General features: G+C 38.9%; 1 protein-coding gene across 1 annotated transcript in view; it reads left to right on the top strand.

The window, feature by feature from the left end:
• Positions 1–22,941, top strand: part of GBA3 (glucosylceramidase beta 3) — a 153,726-nt gene extending 130,785 nt beyond the window's left edge. Inside the window, exon 5 of the mRNA XM_019829688.3 lies at positions 22,801–22,941. Within this exon, the coding sequence (XP_019685247.2) occupies positions 22,801–22,841 (41 nt within the window). The 3' untranslated portion in view covers positions 22,842–22,941. The remainder of the gene's footprint in view (positions 1–22,800) is intronic.
• Positions 22,942–23,619: the final 678 nt, after the last annotated feature.

The raw sequence follows: 23,619 nt of genomic DNA, 5'->3' as shown, positions 1-23,619 counted from the left end.
GCAGGAAATGTCCACCTAAGCCCTTTATTGAATGAGAAGGTACGAGTTCTCATTAAGAAACCCGTAAACTAAGAAGCTGCCAACCTTGGTATTTGGCAGTAGCATGCCAGTCAGGCTTTTGTGCTTTGGGAATTTGTGTTCGGCCGTAGCTTTTAATTATTTTTATGAACGAGGGAATAATGAATACATTTGTAATATATTGAAAAAATTCCCCAACACTGACTGACCAAAAAGTAGATTTATATGATAATCCTTAAACACCAATTCTATTGCTCAGTGCTAGGCAGAGAGAAAATAGAATACTGGGCTTCATTACTGAGAGAGCAGAATAAATCAAAGCTGATGGAATTAATACTGTTTAATTACTAGCAATACACCTTACCTGGAGAACACATATTCATCACCGATGACAATATTTTAGGCTCTAGTTGTCCTGGGAGGGATATAGTACTTAGCACAAAGCATGATGAGCCTTGAAGAATGAAATTAGAAGAAAATTTGACATAGAGGCACTTTATGGTGGCCTTCATGAAGTGAGAATAAACCTTATTAATTGTGGCAGTGGTGAGATGGGGAGATGTTGTAGAAGCACTGGGCTAGGGTCACAGGGAAGAGCGGTCCCCAGTGGTGAGAGTTCATGAGTGTTTCTTGTAGACAGTAAATGTCTGTTGCCCTAGGTTTTCCTGGTATCTGTAAATGTCATCTGACCCATGACTGGCTTATGTGGCCTTGTCTGAGAGGCTATTGGTACCTGGTATGAGGCAAATATAGAGTAATCATTAAGAATGTGGGCTCTGGAGCCCATTCACCTGGATTTACATCTTGGTTCTGACATTTACTAACCAAGCCACTTACTGAACCTCCCCGTGCCTCAGTTTTCCTATCTGGAAAATGGCCTCCTTATAAGGCTTTTGCAAGACATAAGTAATCTGACAGATGTAACCTGTTCAGACAGTTTCCAGAACACAGGAAGGGCAGGGTTAGTGTGCACCATTGTTTGTAACTGTCAGACTTGTTCACACGGATCGCCCAGCAATTTGTCAATTACAACACAGATGTTTCTAACTCTAGTTCTGTTCTACCTCCATGTCCTGCACAGGTTTCTGCTCTGGTAAGTGGTGATTCACTGTCACTCTGATTTTCTGTCTCCAATTTTTGTGTTAGTGGTTTTCCTTGTGATCTCACTTCTCCGACCTAAGAAAAATTACTAACTTGGCTTTTATTTTTTGGTTTGTTGTTGTTGTTGTTGTTGTTGTTTTGTTAGGAGGGGTGCAATACCTTCCAAGCTCCTAACATATCAGGCCAGAAATAGGAAATAGCCGTTATTTTTATAATCATTAGAATATAAGGTTCCCAGCATCCCAATTAGGACATATTTATTAAACTAAACTGTGCAATATATTGTGGACATTCAACGATGCACACAAGACAGCTCTTCTCCAAAGAAGTTCATGGTCTGGTTGCCGAACCAGAAAGAAAAGATAGCAGATGATGCTGGGTGAATTTTCTAGACAGTAGGGGTAGGGTGAGCTCTCTGCTAAATGGGGTGGGCAAATATGGCTTCATGGGCAAGGGAAATAATATAATATTAAAAACAGTATGATAATATGAGTAATATAGGCAATGATATGGAAGTGGAAAGCATGAAACTTTAGTGTGGGATGCAGCACCCAGGCCAGTTCACCTTGGGGAAGGAGTGGGAAGATTGGAATGTGGAGAGTCTGATGTTCTTGGTCTTGGTTTTCTTGTAGAACAAGTCAAAGATTTCTGAGCAGGATGGTGAAGATTTAAAAGCAATATGTCAAAAGATGGCCAAGAAATTAAGATGTAGGAACCAGTTAGAAAGCTGCTTGTAGCAGAATATAGTTGATGTGTTAAGGGCTCTATTTAAGGTAGGAAGTGCATATATGAAAAGTTAATATATAATTATAATTGATGTATGAAAAGTACACAGGAACTTAAATGCAACATGGTCTCTTGGATCAGATCCTGGAACAGAAAAAGAGATTAGTGGAAACACTGGGAAATCCAAATAAAGTCTTCAGTTTAATTAATGGTGCTTTGCCAATGTGAACTCCTTAGGTTTGCTGAATAAATAAAGCATGGTCATGTAAGAGGTTAACATGAGGGGAAGCTGGGTGAAGAAAGTATGAAATGCTCAGTACTCTCTTTACAACTCTTTTGTAAATCTAAAATTATTCCCCCCAAAAGTTTCTAAAAATGTACATAGAAGAGTTAATAATATATTCTGAGAATATATTGGATATAAGCATATATTATAATCTACATATACTGAGCTAAAACACAGCTGTATTTTATAACCACTGGTAATGTCTTGACATGTCCTTTTATCTCTCTTGGGGTTGTGCTTTAAAGGCTACTTTTTTCTTCTTTATAATTTACTCTTAAGTTGTCATTAGTTAGCTTCTGTTTTATTATTAGAAAGTATTTTTATTTTTTTTAGATTAAAAAAATTTTTTTCTTATGTTTTTATTTCATTTTTGAGAGAGAGAGGCAGAGTGCAAGTCGGGGAGAGGCAGAGAGAGAGAGGGAGACACGGAATCTGAAGCAGGCTCCAGGCTCCAAGCTGTGAGCACAGAGCCTGATGCGGGGCTCAAACTCACGGAGTGTGAGATCATGACCTGAGCCGAAGTCAGACGCTTAACCGACTGAGCCACCCAGGTGCCCTTAGAAAATATTTTTAAAGACAAACGTCATCTGTCACAGTGATTCATTGCATGTTGAAGTCATGGAGGTAGATAAGTCGCTGATGGCTCTGTAAAGGAACAATGGTACAACTGATGAAAAATGGCAAGCATACACATCACTCCATCTAGGTGATACTTTAAACTCATCATGGCAACAAATATGTCTTAAGTGCTTGTTACAGTTTGAGATATTTAAAAATTAACTGCCACATCTCTTCTGTAATCACCAACATATTATATCTCTGCTGCACCTAATGTTTTTATTTGTCTGCCCTTCTAGATGGTGAACAACTTGAGGTCTTATTTATCTTAATATTTCCAGTACCTTTTGCATGATATCTGGCAATTCTAAGCAATTTATAAATGTGGATTAAATCATTGATGCAGTGGATGTTAGGTAGTCAAATTCTTATTTGCAATGGAAACCTAAGATATGGATTGACTCATTTAGTCCTTACAAGAACCGAATGAGATCAATTGTAGTTATTATCCCTGTTTTATAGATGAGTAAGCTGAGGCGGAGAAAAGGTAAATAACTTGTCTCAACTATAGAGCAGTAAAGCCAGAATTGCAAGCCATACATGTGTTTCCAAACATCAAAAAGCTACTTCATATTCTTTCCTGATAGAGTTGTGGCAGAATCAGTCCTGGCACCCTGGTTATTTTCAATAAGACACCCTGACACATAATTTAACCGAACTGGAACATTTGAATATGAAATCCCCCGTGTCTCTAAAACTTCAGCGGATTTTCCATACTCCACAGCTAGTCATTTCACAAAGTTGTAGATGTGTAGTTTCTTCTTTTTCTAAGACTACCAGCATCTATGCCAAACATTTTCTTTGCTTCTGCACTCATCCAGCCCATTTTCTTTTTGAATCTATCTTCTAATGAGCTGATTACTTTTCCCAGCTATGGCATATACCCAAACAAGACTACTCCCGTAATAAAGGTGCTGCATTTACAATCAAAACCACAATGAGGTATCACCTTACATCTGTCAGAATGGCTAAAATAACAAAGAGAAGAAATAACAAGTGTTGGCGATGATGTGGAGAAAAGAGAACCCTCATACAGTGTTGGTGGGAAATATAAATTGGTACAGCCATTGGGGAAAATAATATGGAGATTCCTCAAAAAATTAAAAATAAAGACACCCTAAGATCCAGTAATTCCAGTACTGGGTATTTACCCAAAGAAAACAAAACCCCTAGTTTGAAAAGATACATGCATCCCTATATTTATTGCAGCATTATTTACAATAGTCAAGATATGAAAGCAACCCCAGTGTCCACTGATAGATGAATGGATAAAGAAATGTGGCATGCATAAATAATGGAATATTACTCAGCCATAAAAAAGAATGAAATCCTGACACTTGTGACATGGTGGATGGACCTAAAAGGTTGTCCTCATCTGTGAAGTGAGAATTAAAATAAAACTAGCTGCTTTCTAGGACTGTAGTGAGCATTAAGAGAGATGACACAGGCAAGATAACTTAAAAACTCCTCCATTAAGTGGTAAGTACAATGTCTTATAAGTGGTAGCTCTTATTTTCTGTTAATAGTGATGTGAAGACTCGAAATTAGGGAAATAATTTCAGGCAATGCATTTTTGCAACATGCCCATCTCCCTTCCTGGTTTCTTCCATTTGTACTGAAGCAGTGCTTCGATGATGGGCATCTCTACAGGCAGCTCCGAGCAAGCAGCTCATTCTTCTTGCAGTGGAGGATTATTCTTCCCTGGGATAGAGTCCATTTCACTGTTCAATTCTCCCATTACTTTTCTAGATCCACCCTGAAAAGGGGTGGAGGGTTGCCTTCTCCAAAAGTAACAGCCTTCCCAAGGCTGCTGCCTGTGAAGTCATGATTTGGGAACTGTCCTGCAGCAAATGTAAGTCTGTGGTGGCCGTCATGCACCCTTTGTCCTCTCCATGTTGTATAGAACCAAAAATATTTTACTTACTAGTTACATAGCAACAGAGAACTGGCAGAGAGATCACACTACCTTTCCATTCTCCTGTAAATGTCTCTCTCCCTCTCTCTTTTTCCTCCCTGTAAATGATAGTACATGGTTCTTATTACTTTAATAGACTGTGAATTGATTTGCGTGAGAGATAGAACTAGTGAAAGGTTTTGGCTGGGAATGAATTTTTTTCTCTGCTCTGTTTCATTTTTTTTTTTTTTACAGTAGAATGCACCCCGGAAACCCTTCCAGATTTTCTACCTTCTGATCATACTGTCTATTATAATTCCGCCCGATGGCAAACTTCTCCTTATTGACTCTAAATTACATTTAATCCTGTTAGGATCACTTTTTATTGAAAGGCATGTGTTGTGATGGTGTTGACGGGAGTCCAGAAGCCGAGATGCCCAGCCAGAGGAAAATAAACTTGTGGAGTTTTGAATGGTTGTCATTTTCCTGCTGGGCCCAGCTGTGTAGCCTGTTGGAGGATGTAGAGGATTGGGGTGTTCGGTACAGATAATGGTGGGCTCCCGGGTGGTGTGGAGAGCTCTCCACACAAGAAAATAATCTTTTGAGCCCAGTGGACTAAGAACCAAAGGCCATTTTGAGCTAAGACAGTATAATTCTATTAGTGAAAAGCCCTTGCAGGGGGAAATTGCCTGTGCTAAAATCTGTGCACAAATTAAAATAACAGGGCTAAGGGGGGAAATATCTCTATAAAAGGCTTTATGACTCTAGTGGATAATAATATCCTTGTCACATTAGGATCTGGGGACCTAAAGATATAGAAGCTTTTTTACACAGCATATGGGCCTTCTTTACTCAACTTTAGCCTGTGCAATAAATCCGTTCTTGGGTGCTTATTTGATGAATTTGAATGCTGTGCCAAAGCATACTTTTGTTCTCATCAGGAAAAAGTAGAAAATAGGGTCTGCATATCATTGCTGTGTGTTGACACCTTATAAGATTGCTGTCATCTAAAAGCCCCATTTTGGCTAAATGTATTGCATGTGTAACTTCTCTTTAATTTGCATGGGATATTGTGGCGACAAGTACTGTTAATATTGCTGTTTTGATATGGCGTGTAAAATTTATTTAAATGCGTAACATGCTTTAGAATAGATTCATTAGAAAGGGGTGAATTGGGAAAGAAAAAAAGCTGTCAGCACAAATGCTGTTCATTTTCCAGGGTGACAGAAATCAAAAAGTCCCAAAGACTGCAACTGTTGAATAGCTAACTTCATGTATCACAGAGCTATCTGCATGGTGGGCCCTCCTCATTGATTGGACAGCGGCTACAAATTTAAAGCTTATGCTACATTTCCCTAATTCCATGACAAAGACATGAGCAATGGGCTGTCACGTATTTGAAAATTGTGCCGTGTAAGTAAATAAAGACACAGTTCATAATTCTATAAGAGGATGATGGCAACATTTATTCTAGAATTAAGCAGTAATGAAACAGATGATTCTTTGAGCTCTAGCAGTAGGCTAGGGAGTTTAGTACCAGTACATCTCTCTCTTAAACTATAGCAGAATTAAGATAGTAACGAACTGGATTTATTGTCATCTGCTTTTCTGCCCTCTCTCCCTTCCTGCCTCATCTCTACCCCCACTTTTCCCTCACCTTCCCTCCCTGTCACCTTAGCTTTTCTACCTCACTGCCTTCCTCTTGCTCCATCCAACCACTGATTCACTCACTCACTCACTCACCCTCCTATTCTTTCATCAGACCTTTCTTAAGAACCTATCTTGGCTCAGACGTTGTGCCAGCAGTGGGACTACACTGTGACTAAGATAGATGTAGCTTGATCCTCATGAAATGTACAATTTGGATAGAAATGGGGCTGGCATACCCAACATGAAGACCCCCATGCTTGGGACACCCACAAAGGAAGAGTCACCCTCCTCCCTAATTTAAAAACTTATGCTCAGTCTATGATATTTGATGTAAAGTATTGAAGTGTCATCATGGGCAATATGAAAACCTGTTGGACACCTTAAACTTATTTGAAAGTTTTGATTTTTTTCCCTAATTTCAAAATCCATATGGTGTTGGAGGAGACACCATTATCGTGTCAGAGCTTAGGGCCTCTAAAAGTCTTAATAGAGAACATGTGGGGAACAAGTAATTAGACAGTGACATTGAACAAGTAATTAGAAATGTGATGAGCACTGTGAAGAAGTACAGATGCTATGGAGCATATGACAGGGGAGCCTCACCTCCCTTCTTTTTTCTCGATGAAATCCAAGACATGCACACTTTAAAATACACTGGAATAAAGCCCTTGAAAGAGTAGGCATTTACAGTGTGCCTGGAGTGGGTGAGTGGTGGGGAGAAGTAGTCACTCTTTTTGGCTGCCCATGAATTGGATAAAACCATTGTCCTGGGCAGACTGAGAAGGAACTGAAGATCCTTGAGAAAGGATTTCCGTAGAATAAAGATCTTTTTTTTTTTTTTTTTTTGCTCTAACAAAATTGAGTAGTTGGATGATCTTGACTTCAAGAAATAAAAACCATTTCCTTTATGTCCAAATGATAGAGATTAGGGGGAGAAAATCTTCCAGTAAAGGCCACAGCACCTGCATTGTATGGTTAAGCTTTAAACATTCTGCTCCCTTCTGGCTTTCAAGTCTTCTGGAAGCTTTAAGAAGGACGACTGATATAAGGTCTGTTTCTGAGATGACTTCATGATACCATAAGTAGGAACTGTATGCCAGTGGTTCTCAAACATTAGCAGCCATCAGCATCCCCGGAGAAGTTGTAGAAACATGGATTGCTGGGCCCTGTCCCAGAATTTCTGATTCAGTGGGTCTGGGGGAGAAACCTGAGAATTTGCATGTCTCATGAGTTGCCAGACACTGCTGCTGACTCTCCTCACGTTGAGAGTCCTTGGTGTATGCCACTGAGTCAACTAGCCTTAGTGATGGAGAGCTGGAAGGAGTATTGGCCTAAGAATCAGAAGAGCTAAGTAGATTCCCAGCACCACTGTTTAAATGCCTTGATCATCTTAATCTTGTCATTGAACATCTCCACATTTCTTCCCTCATTGTAGAATGCATGTTCTCATAACAAAGTTGTTACAAGGATTGAATTGTATATCTGAAAGCATTTTGTAAACTTTTGAGATTTATCGTTTGTTTTAATTTTTAAAAAATGTTTTATTTATTTTTGAGAGAGAGAGAGAGTGAGCATGAGCAGAGAGAGGGAGACACAGTACTGGAAGCAGTCTCCAGGCTCCATGCTGTCAGCACAGAGCCCAACACAGGACTCAAACTCACAAACCATGAGATCATGACCTGATCCAAAGTCAGTGGCTCAACCGAGTGAGCCACCCAGGGACCCCATAAACCCGATGAGATTTAAAAGAATTTCTGAGATTTAAAACTTTTGCTTAATTCTCATGATGATCATTCACCTCTATCTAGTGTGTCTGACAAACAGGGGTGCAAAGATTGAGTAAGATGTCCGGAGTGCATGCGAAGAGCAAACCTCTAACCTCCAACAGCCATGTTTGTGGGAAGAATTCAGTATAGACCGACGATATGCTACAGATCAGACATTACAGAAATGTGGGTGTGACCAATTCTGTGGTGTTTCCAGAAGTTCCTGCCTTTTTTTACAGTTGGCAATCTGTCAATGTTTTGGGACTCAGAGTTGCCCCTTTTCTCAGTCAGATTTGATTTTGGGTGAATGAATGAAGTCTGTTGGCCAAGAGTTGTTTAACCTCCTTCAAGAGTGAGGGAGTATTAAGGAGGAATGGTATAATTAAAGTAATGTTGTAAAAACAAAAACAAAAATGAAAATCAGGCAAGAAGCTATTGTGGCTGTGCGAAACCACTTGTCCCTATTGGTTGAGGAATCCCAGTGGTCATTTTTACTTTCTGGCATATTTTACCCATTTTACGGTTTCTTTTATTCAAATTTATTAAGGCTTTAAAAAGTCAGACCTTAAATAAAAAACCTTTTTGCTCCCATCAGCTCAAAACAAGGCCCCATATTTTATTGACTGTCAACTTCCTAAGGTGCTTTATCCTTAGTCTCAGCTGAACCCTGCCAGTGCTGAGCTGTTCCAAGAGAAATAGACAATTCCAAGCCCTGGTGGAAATTTGAACATCGATGTGTCCTCGAAGCATATCTGTGAGATGTACTGGGAGCACAGCAAAATTGAGAATCTCCTCTATGGGGTTATCCAGAAATCCTTTATTTGGCCATTAAACTGTTCATAGAACTTATCACTTTCATGTGGTGACAGAAAATCATTGAGAAAGGTCCCTCCTGTCCAGCAATGACAAAGAAAACATCCCTGAGTATCAGTTGTCCTGGAGGTGGATGTTCTGAGCTTTGGGTACATGCCAAGTGGCTTTCCAGGTAGCCCCCAAGGTTTGACTTGAAATATGGTTTTCCCTCAAGCTTCAAAGGTACATGTTTACTTGTGTTTTAATAATTACGGCTGGAAGATTTCCCGCAGGAAACTGAATTGTTATTTTATATCATTTCTAAGGGAGAATAATAGACAAGAGAAGAAAACATTAGCAAGAGTCCAGGACTGAAAGACTAGCAGGAGATCACTGAGGGCAGTCCTTATCTCTCAGAAGAGCAAAACATCAGTAGCTGAAGATACCAAGTTATTACCTGGACTCCAGAGTCAGACAGACAGGGTTGAAGTCTGTTCCACTGCTCTCTAGTTCTCTGACCTTGAGATTCAGAACCTCAGTTTCTTCATTTAAAAAATTAGCTTAACATCTGATTCTTGGTTTAGGCTCAGGTCATGATCTCACGGTTTCGTGGGTGTGAGCCCCGCATCGGGCTCTATGTGAAACAGGGTGCTGTCGAAAAAAACCTGCCAGATGCCGAATAGAAAGCGAGGCAAGATTTTATTCACGGCTGGGCCAAACCTGATCTCCTGATCTTAAGGAGAAAAGTACAGAGAATGGCCCCGAACAAAGGTAGCAGTGAGTTTATATGGATTTTAGCAAGTCAGAGTACCTCATTATTTAGTTAACCAGTTACAATTTATAGCATTTCATGGTGGCCAATTATATTGTGACACACAGACGTTAGTTTTGGCAGGAACCTATCAGTTTAAAGTTCTTTGTCCTAATGAGGGTTTAAAATGACCAATCATAGTTAGACACCTAAGATACCATGGGGCAGTGAGTTTGTGACTTTTTCCATGTTGGTCTTGCCTGGGCCAGATCTTGGTAGAAGGGGTGGGGGAGCATTTTGCAACCTAAGTTACCTATTCAGCAAGCAGGCGAAGTTACAGAAGTGAGATAGGGTGGTTAGTAATTTCCGATAACCCTAATAGGGTACTACATAAGCTTTTATCTCAATTATTCACGAAAGGTGAGTTTAAGCCGAACTTGTATGCAATAAGCTTTCTGATATTTTATAAGTTGACCTATTACATACGCTGACAGTGCAGAGCCTGCTGGGGATTCTGTCTCTCCCTCTCTCTCTCTCTGCCCTCCCCCACTCTTGCTGTTTCTGTCTCTCTCAAAAATAAATAAATAAACTTAAAACATTTTAAAAATTAGCTTTTTAAAATATTTTTTTAAAAATATTTCCTTTCTCATAGATATAGGGTGAAAATTACATGAAGTAATGCCTATTAATTCCAAGTAGGTTGTATGTTCCTTCAGGGGAAGACAGTAAGGTATTTATCCATTTATTCAAAAATCTTGTATTGAGCAACTACTATGTGCTACATACTGGAGATATTTTCCTGCAGTACGTTATCCTATACCACGATGATCAGCTTCATGCTTAGCATGCAGTTAACACTTCAATACACTTGCTGTATTAACTAAATGAAATTTTCCCATTTTTCTTTAAAAAAAAACGATATAGGGTGCCTCAACTCCTTTACTCACCTCTTCGACTGTCCTTAAAATATTCACAATCTTTAATTTGGACCCTCTATTATTCAAAAGATGGAATGGTACAATTTCTTCCTAGATCTTCCATGGCATAGTATTTCCTGGGGACATGCTTGATTAAAACTTGACACAAGGAAAGTTTTATTTTATACAGGATGAAATATATGCAAAGGACCATGACTATGTTACTATCATAGTTTGTATTTTTGAAGTTTGGATCTAATTTTTGATTTAGGCACTTTGCCCCCAATGAAATATTATATGTTATAATGTAGCAGCTAATAAGATCTGATACAGTGACTTTAAATTGAATTTCATTAAAAAATTAAGAGCATAAAATGTCTTCCTAATAGTCTTAATTAGGGAAAATGGAAGATCATAGTATTTCTGTATTAATGCACTAACTTAGATAATTGGGATAATATGAAATGCATAGTGACAAAAATAGGAAGTTCGGAGGCCAAGGGAAAAATAACCCACTACTTTCCAGTTTCTAGTATTTTTGTTTTTGGGCCAGGGAAGCTTCCCAAATGTGGAGCATAGTGTCTTAAAGTAATTATTCTTTTTCATGTGTACAAGTCAGTATTGTCCTACTACAGCTCTTGTTTTGTAGTGACTACTTCCCGGGGAAAGGCATTGTTCTGAATCTCACTGCTTCTTAACAACTGCCACTTGTCCTCCTGATTAGGGCATTGTATGAAAACAGAGCATTCATTGCAGGGTTCTCACTAATCTCTCTCCTTTCATCCAGAGTCTCCCAGTTTCTCGGAGAGCTCTGCTTTTGCATTTTTAATTGAATGGTCCTAAAAGTTGATATTCATGTATTCTGCTTGCCTGAAACCTCTGTCCATGCCTCACTCTGAAGGTCTTATCTGTCTTTTATATTTCAGTCTGGTTGGGGAGTGAAATTAGGCCCAGTTCTCTAATTGGAAGCCACATGGGGCATCTGCAAGATGATAACTGTACCCGGAACTCAATAGCTACCCAGCACTCTGAAACAGAAGGTCGCCATTTTGTAAAACCATAGAAAATGCTACTGGGCATTTTACAGAATTGTCAATCAGGATAGAATGGACACTAATTGCTTCTCCCACAGCTGTTAACATTCCTCTTCAGTGGCCAAGCAACCCTTAAGACAGGAACAAATTCTCTCAGACATCTGAAATTTTCTACAGACCTAAGTATAGGTTTCCAAGGTGACATCTGTGATGAGTTGTCCACTGATTAGCATGAATGAAGAACTAAAATTTCTGAAGAAATAAAATATTTTAGACAGAAAAATCTGATTCTATTGAAAGCATATAGTGATCATACAAATAAAATGTTATGTTTACAACTTTGGGGAGTGCTTGTGTTAGTACGATATTGTATGTTGTTCTATCACATTGTTCTTCAAAGTGGATGTGGACACATCAGGGGACGGACAAACCAATCCAGTAGGGTCCATACCCATAAAAAAGTTATTAAAAATTCCCTGTATTTTTACCTAAAAATTTTAAAGAATGTAAGCTTTCCTAGTAATTAAAGTCAATTTTATAGGAATGCATGTTTATAATTCATAAGTAAATATACATACATTGGGATAGCACACTGAAAAATTTTTTTCTGATGGGAATATATGTTACTTATCTATTGCTAGGTAATAATTATCCCAAAACATGACATCTTAAAACACCAAACATTTATTATCTTACAGTGTTTATGGATCAGGAATATGGGTATAATTTAGTTGGCTGCTTCTAGCCCAAGGTCTCTCATGAACTTGAAATAAAGCTGTTGGCCAGTGCTGTAATCATGTTTGAAGGATCAACTGGGGGATGATGCATTTCAAGTTCAATTACCTGGTTGTAGGTAGAATCCAGTTCCTTGAAGACTAGACTATTGGACTGGAAGCCATAGTTCCTCATTGGTTGTTGGCTGGAGGACTTCCTGCTTTCTTTGCCCTTTTATAGAGTAGGAAATATGGTGGTATTTCACAATATGGCTTCCCTCAGAGTAGACGAGTGCGAGAGGGCAAGAGAGCACTCAGGTCAGAAGCCAGTCTTTTTATAACTTAATCTTAGAAAAGGCATTCCATCACTTTTGCCACATTCTATTCAACACAGCAAAATAGAAGCAAGTCTGTTGAATAGAGTGGAATGGAATGGAATAGAATACGATAAATGTGAATTGCTAAATCCAGCCCATAGTCAAGGGGAAGAGATTGTACAAAGATTTGAACACAAGGATGCAGGGATCCTTTGGGACTACTTTTGAGGTTGCTCGCTACAGAGTGCATGTTCAAAGTCTGGAAACTACTACTTTAGGGCACAAGTCTGCAAACTCTTTGGTAAAGGTCCAGATTGTAAATATTTTAAGGTGGGTGGGCCACATGTGATCATTGTTGTGTATTCTTCTTCATTTTTTATTTTACAGTCTTTAAAAAATGTACAGCCCATTCTTATCTTGAGAACTTGAGGGCCATGCAAAAGTAAACAATAGGCCAGATTTTTCCTGCAGACCATTGTTTGCTGACACCTGTTCTTAGTGGACTCTGAGGTGATTTCAGCTCCAGTTGCAGAAGATCTCTAATGGGGGGTTAAGGCTGTCCAACTATAGAAACAGTCTGTTCAAAAAATAGGATGAATCACTTCTTCACAGAATTATTTAAGCAGAGGGACAAAGTTCTCTCTTGCTAGATGAAAGGTGGTTGGGATTAAGGGCTGAAACCAGGAAAATGGACCACTTGATCCTTTTCCAAGGTTAGAACATTGTCTTCAGGAGATGTGGCTCTGCAAAAGTGCCCCCTGGATGAACACAGTTGGAGATGTTATGTGCTATATCTGATTTTGAGATAAAGACAAAATTCTGGCATGTCGAAGTCTTTGAGAAGAAACTTGCTTGATTCAGTTTTTTCCAAACTTAGTTGACCTGAGCTGAGCAGCATTGGTGGCATAGCGGTGAGGCACTGCTGCCTTCCAGACTTACTTGACGAAGGAATCTCCCACCCCCTTTTGTTTTAGTAACATCCATTACTTTTATTCCATGAAACAAACTTAGGAAACATTAGATCCAATGACATATAAGATCTCTTCCAAGTTCTTTAGTTCATGGTTGTAGACATGTAAAATATTATTTGATTTTGTATTTGCCTCCCTAAAATGTTCTGTTTGTTTTAATATTCACCAGCGACAAAAATTAGGTCCGGCCCTCTTGCTAGGCATGTGAAAATGATACGGCTCCTGTCCTCAAAAAGTGCGTTAATGTCCTTTAGGCTCTGAACTTTAGCACAATACTTTCTACACAGAAGGTACTTAGGAAAGGTTAGTTGAATGAATGAAGTTTGAAAAAACCGGGCCCTATGGGCCACTTGGGATTATGGACACATAGGAGACCTCAGTAAATAGACACAAAACAAATCAATGAATTCTAGATGAAAAGTAACAACGCATTCAGTTATCCCAGTGCTGTCATAAATCTGGATATATGTTACTGAGCAATCAAACTAAGTTTATCACCATTATAAATTAATAAGCTTAAACTAAAATTGTACTCCTGAAATTCAGACTCATATTAGAGTCTGCCACTTTAAAAATAACCCTTGCAGATTCAAGTTGACATCTTTCGACTAGATGGTTTGATATGACCGTGGCTTTCATCTCTGTATAATGGAGTATTATCTGGTTACAACACATAATTCAATTAACATTATCCTTTAAATTTCCCCATCCTTTGTTGAAATGCTTAAATTTATTCCTCTTTTATCCTTGCCTCTCCTTTTTCAATCTTAGAAACCACTGTCATTAATCTATATCTTTTGAGGTTATGATTTCACTTTAGCTCGAACCATTTCATTCTTATCATCCTCGGTGCATCATCTGGGCTGTTCTCCTCTATATTGTGTGTTGCCATCAATATTCCATCCTTATATATTTTTAATCTCAGCCGAGAATGTTGTATCATCTTCAATTCTGGTCAGATAAAATAAATGTTCCATTGGATATGTAAATGATCCCGTAAGCCAGATGAATTAGGAGGTTTTGCTTTCAGTGTTGAAAAAAAGATCTTTATCCTTAAATCAGACATTATGGAAACAAACGAAATGTTACATGCTGGCATATTTTTAAATGCTAATTTTTTTTTACCTCCCCATGAAGAAAAAAAAAATGGCATTTGCAACTCAGGATTTGCTCTGGAAAATGAAGTCTTTTCATTTATTTACAAAAAAGGAGGATCAGGAACACTTAGGGAAGCTTTTATTCTTTGTCTATCTCTCCAGCTGTCAGGTTATAATAGCATTGGCCTCTGCTTGCCAGGATGGAAGCAAATGGATGCTCCCAAAAGCAGCCTGGGAAATCAAATTTCAGAATGTTTTAACAGGAGGACATCTAAAATGATAACTGGTCCCACCCTAGTTTTATAGCTGGGGAAACTGGGGCTGAAGGAGATTATATGCATTATTCAAGGCCACCCAGCTCTCAAGACTGTACTGGACTCCTAACTCAGTGCTCCTTCTACTTCATCATATCCTGATACCTTAACTTCTTCAAGTTTTGTTGAATATTTAAGTGAGGATTTCATGAGCAAATCAGAGTACTTAATAATAGATAGCCACTGGGAACCCCCCCCCCCAGGTGAGAATATTAAAGCCAGGTCTTAATATAAAGAAATAAATGGAATTCTGACTTACAACTAGGTAATCTATGATAAGGCAGAAACACGAGCATTGGAATTATTGGTGGCTGGGACCCTCGTAATGTTGAAACAGCTAGTTGCATCAAGACATAAGGAAGTCCACAGCAAAGGAAAGCGTAAATGAAAGAATGTTTGAGAATTTGGGGTCCTTTGATGCTCTTCTCCAGAAGCCAACTCTGTACTCGTTTTACTTGCATATTAGAAGGATATTTAAGATGTATGGGGATGTAGAAAGAAAGAGAACAAGTGATTTTTATGACTATATACTGGCACAGTACCTTTGTTATCGTTAAATTTATTTATTAAAGATCCAAGAGCAAATTCAGATAATTAATGGAATAAAAAAAACTATGAAGATCGGCAATAAAAATATCAATGGAAATAATTCGGATATTAAGTTACAAGTCAGAACCAAAAATTCAGATTATAACAAATGTAGTAACTTCCATTATAATTGGGTTTCCATCAAAACCACATCATCTCTGTGTGCTTTTAGACCACGGACTAGCAGCTAGTAGTTTTATATTCCAAACCTTGTTTCTTCCCCGAAACCTCCATACTTCCAGTTTTGGGTGCCTTTGCCCATATTGTGGTATGGCCTCTGGCCCTGTACCTTCATGTCAGGGAATCAGATTGTTTTGGGTGGGAGGAATTCCTTAAAGCCATCTCTATATCCTGATGGCTATCAATAACTGCTATACACAGAAGGGACTGTGGATGGAACCATATCAATCTATTCCTCCAAACCCAGACTAGATGTGTCCCCATACAACTTTCCCAATTAGAAAGAAAAGTAGAGCTTCAAGGAAGATGAACTCCATGCTTTTGCTACCCAGCTAGTCAGTATGGGGCTGAAACTAGAACTCACATCTCTGGCTTTTAGTGTGGTGACCTTTTCTCTTACTTCCTTTTTGGGTGCCCAGGCTTTTTCCAGGCTTTCCACTACACTTGCCTCTGGGAGCTAGGACAAGGAAGACCTTAGGATCCTCCCAGTTTTCCAAGTGAAAGATCCACAACGTTTTTCATCATACTCCTAAAAACCAATTCTTTACCACACTCACTAGATGGAAGATTTTCAGTGGATTCCCCACACTATGTTAGTAAAGTTGCAGGAGGTTTCTTCTTTATGGAAATTTAAGTTTGTAACAGTCTGGACCCTGTCCAACTCGCCAGTCTTCTCTGTTGCCCTTTTCTGTGTGCACTGCTGGTTCTCCTTGTTAGGAATTTTTGCAGTCCTCTGTTGTTGTTTTTCTGACTTGCTTTTATAACTGTGTTTTCCTGTGTGCAGTGTCCTTCTGCTTTCTTTTCCTGCTTGGCTAATTATTTCTAGGTTCAGCTTGGGATATCAATGAAAAAGTTGTGTATCCCTCACTAATTTTTCATTTTCTAACAGTCCCTGAAACACATGGTATGCAGCACCATGTACCTACAAAATTGCCTTCAAATATGGCAAATGGTTGCATTAAAATATCACCTCTTAGTCCTAGTGGAGACTGTACAAATATTCCAAAGAGATGGTCTGTAGTTAGTAGGCAATAGAGTGCAAGCCAGCTCTTGTTTTTAAATGTTATGCCCAGAAGAGATCTTTGAAATTTTATAAACAGATGGATTCTTTTTGCTTGATTCACTAATGTTTTACAATTAACTAATTAACAGGTTTATTGCCAAAATTAGCAATAAAAAGTGTTCAGGAGCTTCGACCAAAGCAGTCTTTTGCAATTACATGGATACCAAAACAATCTGCATGATAGTTTGAGGCTAAACGTTGCTCAAATCAGAATTTCACCTGCTGTTTTCAAATAAAAGTTGACAAATACAAAAATGAACCCTGCAGATTTCCACACTACTTTCATAGACATGAGTCTCTGCCTTAATTAATAATAATTACAGGTAACACAAACTATAGTCAGGAGGCCTATATGTACCCAGATTGCTTTCAAGTGTGCAAAACTGCTTAGCAAACACAGTTCTGAAGGCTAGCAGGAGCCTGTTTCTGTCAAGTTCGTTTCTGTTCTCCAGTCAGCAGGACCTTAGATGACCTATTCAACCTTATCTCTGACGGTTCCTGCCATGAGCCAGGTCTGTCTGCTGTCCTGAGAGTCATTATTGCACAATTCCTTGGATTCTACCTCTCACCCCTCTTCACTACCCTAAGCTTCTGCCCTAGTTGGATCCTAGTAGTAGTTCCTGGAATATGCCGCACACTGTAGTTTGCTTTGGTGTGAGCTATTTTTCCACCTGGCGTATCTTCTGGGCTCCTTCACGATTTAGTTTGGGCACCACTTTTTTGGGGATATATTCCCTGGTCAATGCCCTATTCCTGTCTCCAGAAGATGGACTTAGATTTAGGAGGGAAGGAGGGGAGGGTAGGTTTTCTCATTCTGGTGTCCCTTCATGGAACCACAAACAACTTGCAGTGAAGAAATACGTTTTGATTAGAAGAGAAATTCTAGGTTCAGTAAATATCTATTGACAGAAGGAACGAAAGGGGTGGCAGAGGATGGGAGGCAGGAAGGAAGAAAGAAAAGAGAAAGCCATGGTTCTGCATATTCCTAGGCCCTCTGCCCAGGAATTCCCCTCTGTCCGGAATTCGTTAGTCCAGGTTTCTCCACTCATCTCTCAGAAACGCCATGAAGTTTCGGCTTGCGCCAAACTACTTACTCCTACTTTTGTATAAGCCTTGTTTTAGCTTTATTCTTTTCTGGCATGAAAAGTCTGCCTCACCAATTAGGTTATAAGCTTCTTGAGCTAGAAGGTGGCAGAAATGGAACCTCAGTATTGAAAGAGACTCAGGGAAATGGGACCCATTCTAACCCCTTTCCAAGGTGGGAATCTCATTGGATACAATTCTGGCACTCCTGAAGGTTCTCTTGAAGCTTCTCTGGTGTGTAGCCCTTGATAAATGTTCACTGTGCATGATTAATCAGTTAAACATTCCTTGTGCTTAAGAAGATTAAATGCTGTTCTTATGATTTTATTCATTTATTACATTAATTACTTTCATATGTACACTTGCCATGTTCCCCAAAATGCATGCCACTGGATAAGAATCAGTTATGATCTGTTAACATAATGGTTGCGTCCTGAGCAATTTATTAGAGTACATTATTTGACTTTATTTCCTGATTTCCTAGTCTCACTTTTTCCTAGAAGCCTTCCCTGACTTCTCCACCGTGAAGTAGGTAGCCCTCCTGTGTACTTCCAAAGCGCCACTGTGTATATTTTTATCACAACACTTAACCTTCATATAGCAGTTATCCATCCCCTGATTTTACCTGCCTTTCCCACTAGGTTTCCACCACCTGGACACCTTCCATCACACACAAGTGGTCACTGACTCAGGGCCTACAGCATGGCACACTTCACCCAAGCCATTCTGTTATGCTGCAGGAGCTCTCCTCCTTAGAGAAATAAAACCTGCATGCCTGCTTCCTGCATGCAAACCTCTGAAGGCCTTGTATCTTCTGTAGGAGAAAGTACAAACTACTTTGGAATAGATGCCGTTCATACATGGTCCAATCAACCTCCCAATCTCATCTCCACTCTCAGCCTCTGTTACAGGCACTCGGAATCCTTCAGGGCTTACATGTCTGTCTAGCCCTGTGTTATCTTACGTTTTGGAGGGGAAAAAAAAAAAAACATCTTTCTTTCCATTGATCTCTGTTAGTGGAATATCTCTCTTCTTGGAAATGTCCTGTCCTTCCTTAAAGATTCAGCTCAAATATTTCCTGCTCCTTGGTATTCTGAAAGCACTTTTACTCAACCTGCTACCCAACCATAAGTTAGCTAACATTTTGAGTAAGCACCTACTAAGATACAGGGAAATGGAAACAAGGGACTCACTTTACCTGTTTGCTTCACTCGCCCAAAGAGGCAGGGATCCTGATTGTTTTATTCTCACATTTCTCTCTGACAAATCACAGGGTCTGGCCAATTATGATAGTTTGGATGAATACACTCCTGGGCATTTCTTGGTTGCTGATTCATTATCAACCTGATGTCAATATTGCATTTTAACAACTAGTCATTTTACGTATCATTTATGAAAATGTAAGTGATGACAGGTAGAACTTCCATGAATGAATTCTTTTTCAGAGTGCTGCATTAGAAAACCCTCTGTGCTGATTCTAGAAGCTGAGGATATCTTCTTGCTACCATCTTTCTAATCTGTTCATTTAGAATTCCATTCTTTCACATTTCTACTTTCCTGTAGTTAGTTTTTATATTAACATTGTGTTTGACATTGCATTAGATATAATGCTTTAATTTTTTAGCATAATGTATGGAGAATTAGGTATACAACTTTTCTACTGATGATGGTAGTACTAATAATGGCAGTTTTAATGTTCAAACTCCCTGCATATTTTATTAAAATGTATACCATTATTTTATCCTAGTTTCTTCAGGGAACTGAGCAGACACTATTCAAGCAACTTTAGAAGAAATACAAGCCTTATTAACTATCTTTTTTGTTGTTGTGGTTAACCAATAACCTGTTGCTATACTTTCCGTGGAGGAACAAAACTGTATAGAAAGAGATATAGCCCACACATTGCAGTCAGACAAACCCAGACCCAATACTCAAGAGTAGTTTCTGAGTAACCAAACTAGGAGTATTTTTCTTCTCTCCTCTCTTCTCCAGGGAGAGCACATCCAAATAGTTTTATATACCCAGAGTGGAACCACTCTTAATTGATTTCTACTTACTCAAATTGCTGGATTAATGTTTTTCTGGATTGATTGATTGCCTTAATTGACACTGTCCATTCCTTCTCTAAAATATATGTGCTGACAACCTATAATGATTAATAGTCATGGGCACTTTGCACACTCAGAACTGGCAAGTCATTTTCATTGTTTATTTGTTCACTTATTTACTTATTGTTTTTTTTTCAGTTTTTATTGAGGTATAATTGACAAATAAAATTGTAATATATTCAAAGCATACAACGTGATGATTTGATGCTCATATACATTGTGAAATGATTTCAATGATCAAGTTAATTAACACATCCCTCAACTCACATCCTTACCTTTATTTTAGTAGATTTATTTTTTGATGAAATATACATGGAAAAGAGTATTTAAAACATTTTTGATTCCTTTAAAAGATTATAATAAAATAAATACTTGGGTACTCACTGTCTAGCTTTAAGAATAGAAACCTAGGTTCCCCTAATCCTCTCCCACCCTCCCTTTTGCATTCCTTTTGGTGCTCCCCCTCCCTGCATACTCTCCCCAGGGTGACCACTATCCTGAATCTTCTCTAAATTACTGTCTAAATTTCCTTTATGGTTTGATATGTACACCTAAAAATATACTGTTTCATTTTGCTGCTTTCCCGGTCTATATGTTGGTAAAATAATATGATTATATGTATCATCTTTTTCTCATTTCTTTTTTCCTTTTATATGTTTGGATGTTATGTGCTCAATGTATTTTTTTGTTACTCTAACGCCTTTAACAGACTTGTTCAACTACCACGACCACCACCACCACTTTATCATCTTCCCAGATATTCAAGGACCCTAAATACTTAATTACCTTTTCCCCTCAATTTAAGTCTTATTGTTATTCTGTATTTTAACTCTCTTCTAGTTTTTTCCAACAGTTAAAAATTATTGTAGTTCTTTCGAATTGTCGATGTTGACTTAGATTTGCCCACATATTTCTCAATCTTATTCATTTACTTATGTATTTTTTGCTCACCATTCTATCTCAGATGTTCTGTGATCATTTTCCTTTTGTTTAAAGTGTATCCCTATAGACTGTAATCCAGGCAGGATCTGTGCTAGGTTAGCTACTCACATATTATTTATCTGAAAATGTCTTTATCCTCTTTCTTGAACACTAGTTCAACTATCTTTTTTTCTGATAACATTAGTGGCATTATTCCAATATAATCTGGCTTTGATGATCGCTATTGAGATAAGTCATCAATCAGTCTAATTTCCGTCCCTTTGTGGGCACTCTATCTTTTAAGACCTCTTTTACTTTGGTGTTCTTCAGTATTATGATGATGACTGAGGTGTGGTTTCTTTTTATTTAACACTCTTGGGATTTGTTGTAATTCCTAGTTTTGAGAATTGGTGTCTTTACATAGCTCTGGAAAATTCTCAACCATTCTTGACTTGAACATTACCTTTTCTCCATTCTCTGTTAATCTCTGTGGCAGAGACAATGTTTGAACACTCCAGGCACAGAATAAGAGTAGCTGGTCTAGCCTCTCTTTCAATTAGGTTAGGAGTATGTGACTGAATTATGGACAAAAGAATGTGGGTGGAAGGTTTGGCAGACATATTAGTGGCACACTTGGTCATCAACTTTTGTATTCAGAGGAGTGACTACCTCAGGTTAAAATATATATGGATTCAAGTGCAGATGTGAATATCCTGGACAGTTGGTCAGACATCTGAAATGAGAAAGAGTGAAAGGCCAGGAATAGGGTGATCTGGGATAGCAGCATGTGGATGAACATATGGGGGTGGGTGCTAAGGGTAAATATCTTTATTAGGACATATTAATACCCATCAGAGAATATCCTTCATGAAAGAGATACTACACAACCAAGTATTCGAATGACTTTTCTGTCATGGACCTCCTCAGTGCTGGTATGAGGCACACATGATTGAGGTGGTCATGGTAACAGTGATGGAGGCCACGCATGGTGTCAACAACATGAAGGTAAACTTACCAAAGCTGATGTAGCTATTGCCACTGCTAAATGTCCGATTAATCAATAATAGATACCATTGAAGGGCTCCAGATGCAGCACCATTTTTTGAGGAGACCAATGAGTCACCTTAGGGGCAAAGTGACTATATTGGCCTCTTTCTTATCATTAAAGGTACAGTGATTAATTCTCACAAGAACAGATACATATTCTGTGTGTGCATTTTCCTGTCTTGCTTTCAGGATCTCAACCAGCACCACTATTGAAGGGTTTATAGATCTTTGATTCACTGGTTTATCCCACGTTGTATTGTGTCAGACCAGGGGGCGCATATACAACAAGGAAATGTGTAAGTGGGTTTACAACCATGTAATCTATTCATTGTATCATCTAGTGGAGGATGGAGACACTGAATATCAGTTGTGGTCCAGAGACCATCTGCAATGGTGGGAGTTGTCTGTTTTTTCCACTCACCTTTTTGTACTAAGTTTTCCCCAGGAAGAGAGGCCTACCAGAATTGTTGAAAATCGGCTACTCAACATGCTAAGAAGCATAGTCAAGAAACACAAGAGTGGATGGGGATGGACAAGATATTTTGTCTAGATCTCTCTTCATAGAAGGACTTACTCCTCTGTTTCTGGAAGTTCCATTAACAGGACCCATCAGATAACAGCCTCTTCACAGAATTACTTTGCTGCAGTTAGTCAGCTTTCACAAAGGTGCAACAGTCCAATGACTGATCAGAACAGATGCATAAACATCTAGCCATTTTAGCTCAGTTTGTGACAATCGTCTTGGACAATTTTAGTGCCCAAATTCCCTGTGGGGTAGGCTGAAGCTATCATGGGCCTCCATATCTCAATTTCTCAGTCCTCCTATCTTTTCTTCTCTTTCACAGATGCTGATCCCAAGGTCCTTAACAAATATCCTGTACACTAACCCCAACATCGGCATCTACTTTCTGGAGAACCCAACCTGTGACAATGTTATTAACATGGGATTTGTTCAGGGGTGCCTGGATGGCTCAGTTGGTTTAGTGCCTGTTTCTTGATTTTGACTCAGGTCTTGATCTTATGGTCATGGCATTGAGCCCCGCCTTGGGCTCTGTGCTGAACATGGAGCCTGCCTTGTATTCTCTCTCTACCTCTCTCTGCCCCTCCCCTGCTCATGCTTTCTCTCTCCTCTCTATCCCCAAAATAAATTAATAAACATTTAAAAAAAACTTTTTTTAACGTTTATTTATTTTTGAGACAGAGAGAGACAGAGCATGAACGGGGAAGGAGCAGAGAGAGAGGGAGATACAGAATCGGAAGCAGGCTCCAGGCTCTGAGCCATCAGCCCAGAGCCCGATGCGGGGCTCGAAATCACGGACCACGAGATCGTGACCTGAGCCGAAGTCGGACGCTCAACTGACTGAGCCACCCAGGCGCCCCAATAAACATTTTTTAAAAAGGGATTTGTTCAAGAGAGATAAGGTCAGTTTGCACAATAATAGGGAATAGAAACTCAGAACCCTATAGAATTGAGAAAGTCAAAAGACCTAAAAATGGCAACTAGCAAAACCTACCAATAGATAAAATGACCCAACCCCCACCTCCACCCCCTTCATTGCTCCAGATAGCCTTAAAGTACCTCCCATTAAATCAAGACAGAGAAGTATGAGGGACAAGAGAATGAAAGAAGAAATCATATCTAAAAACAATGTCTTTAAGAGTAC

This window comes from Felis catus, chromosome B1, assembly GCF_018350175.1.
Source record: "Felis catus isolate Fca126 chromosome B1, F.catus_Fca126_mat1.0, whole genome shotgun sequence".
NCBI lineage: Eukaryota > Metazoa > Chordata > Mammalia > Carnivora > Felidae > Felis > Felis catus.
Note: the sequence above shows the minus strand (reverse complement) of the source record. Positions and strands in the feature narration are given on the sequence as shown.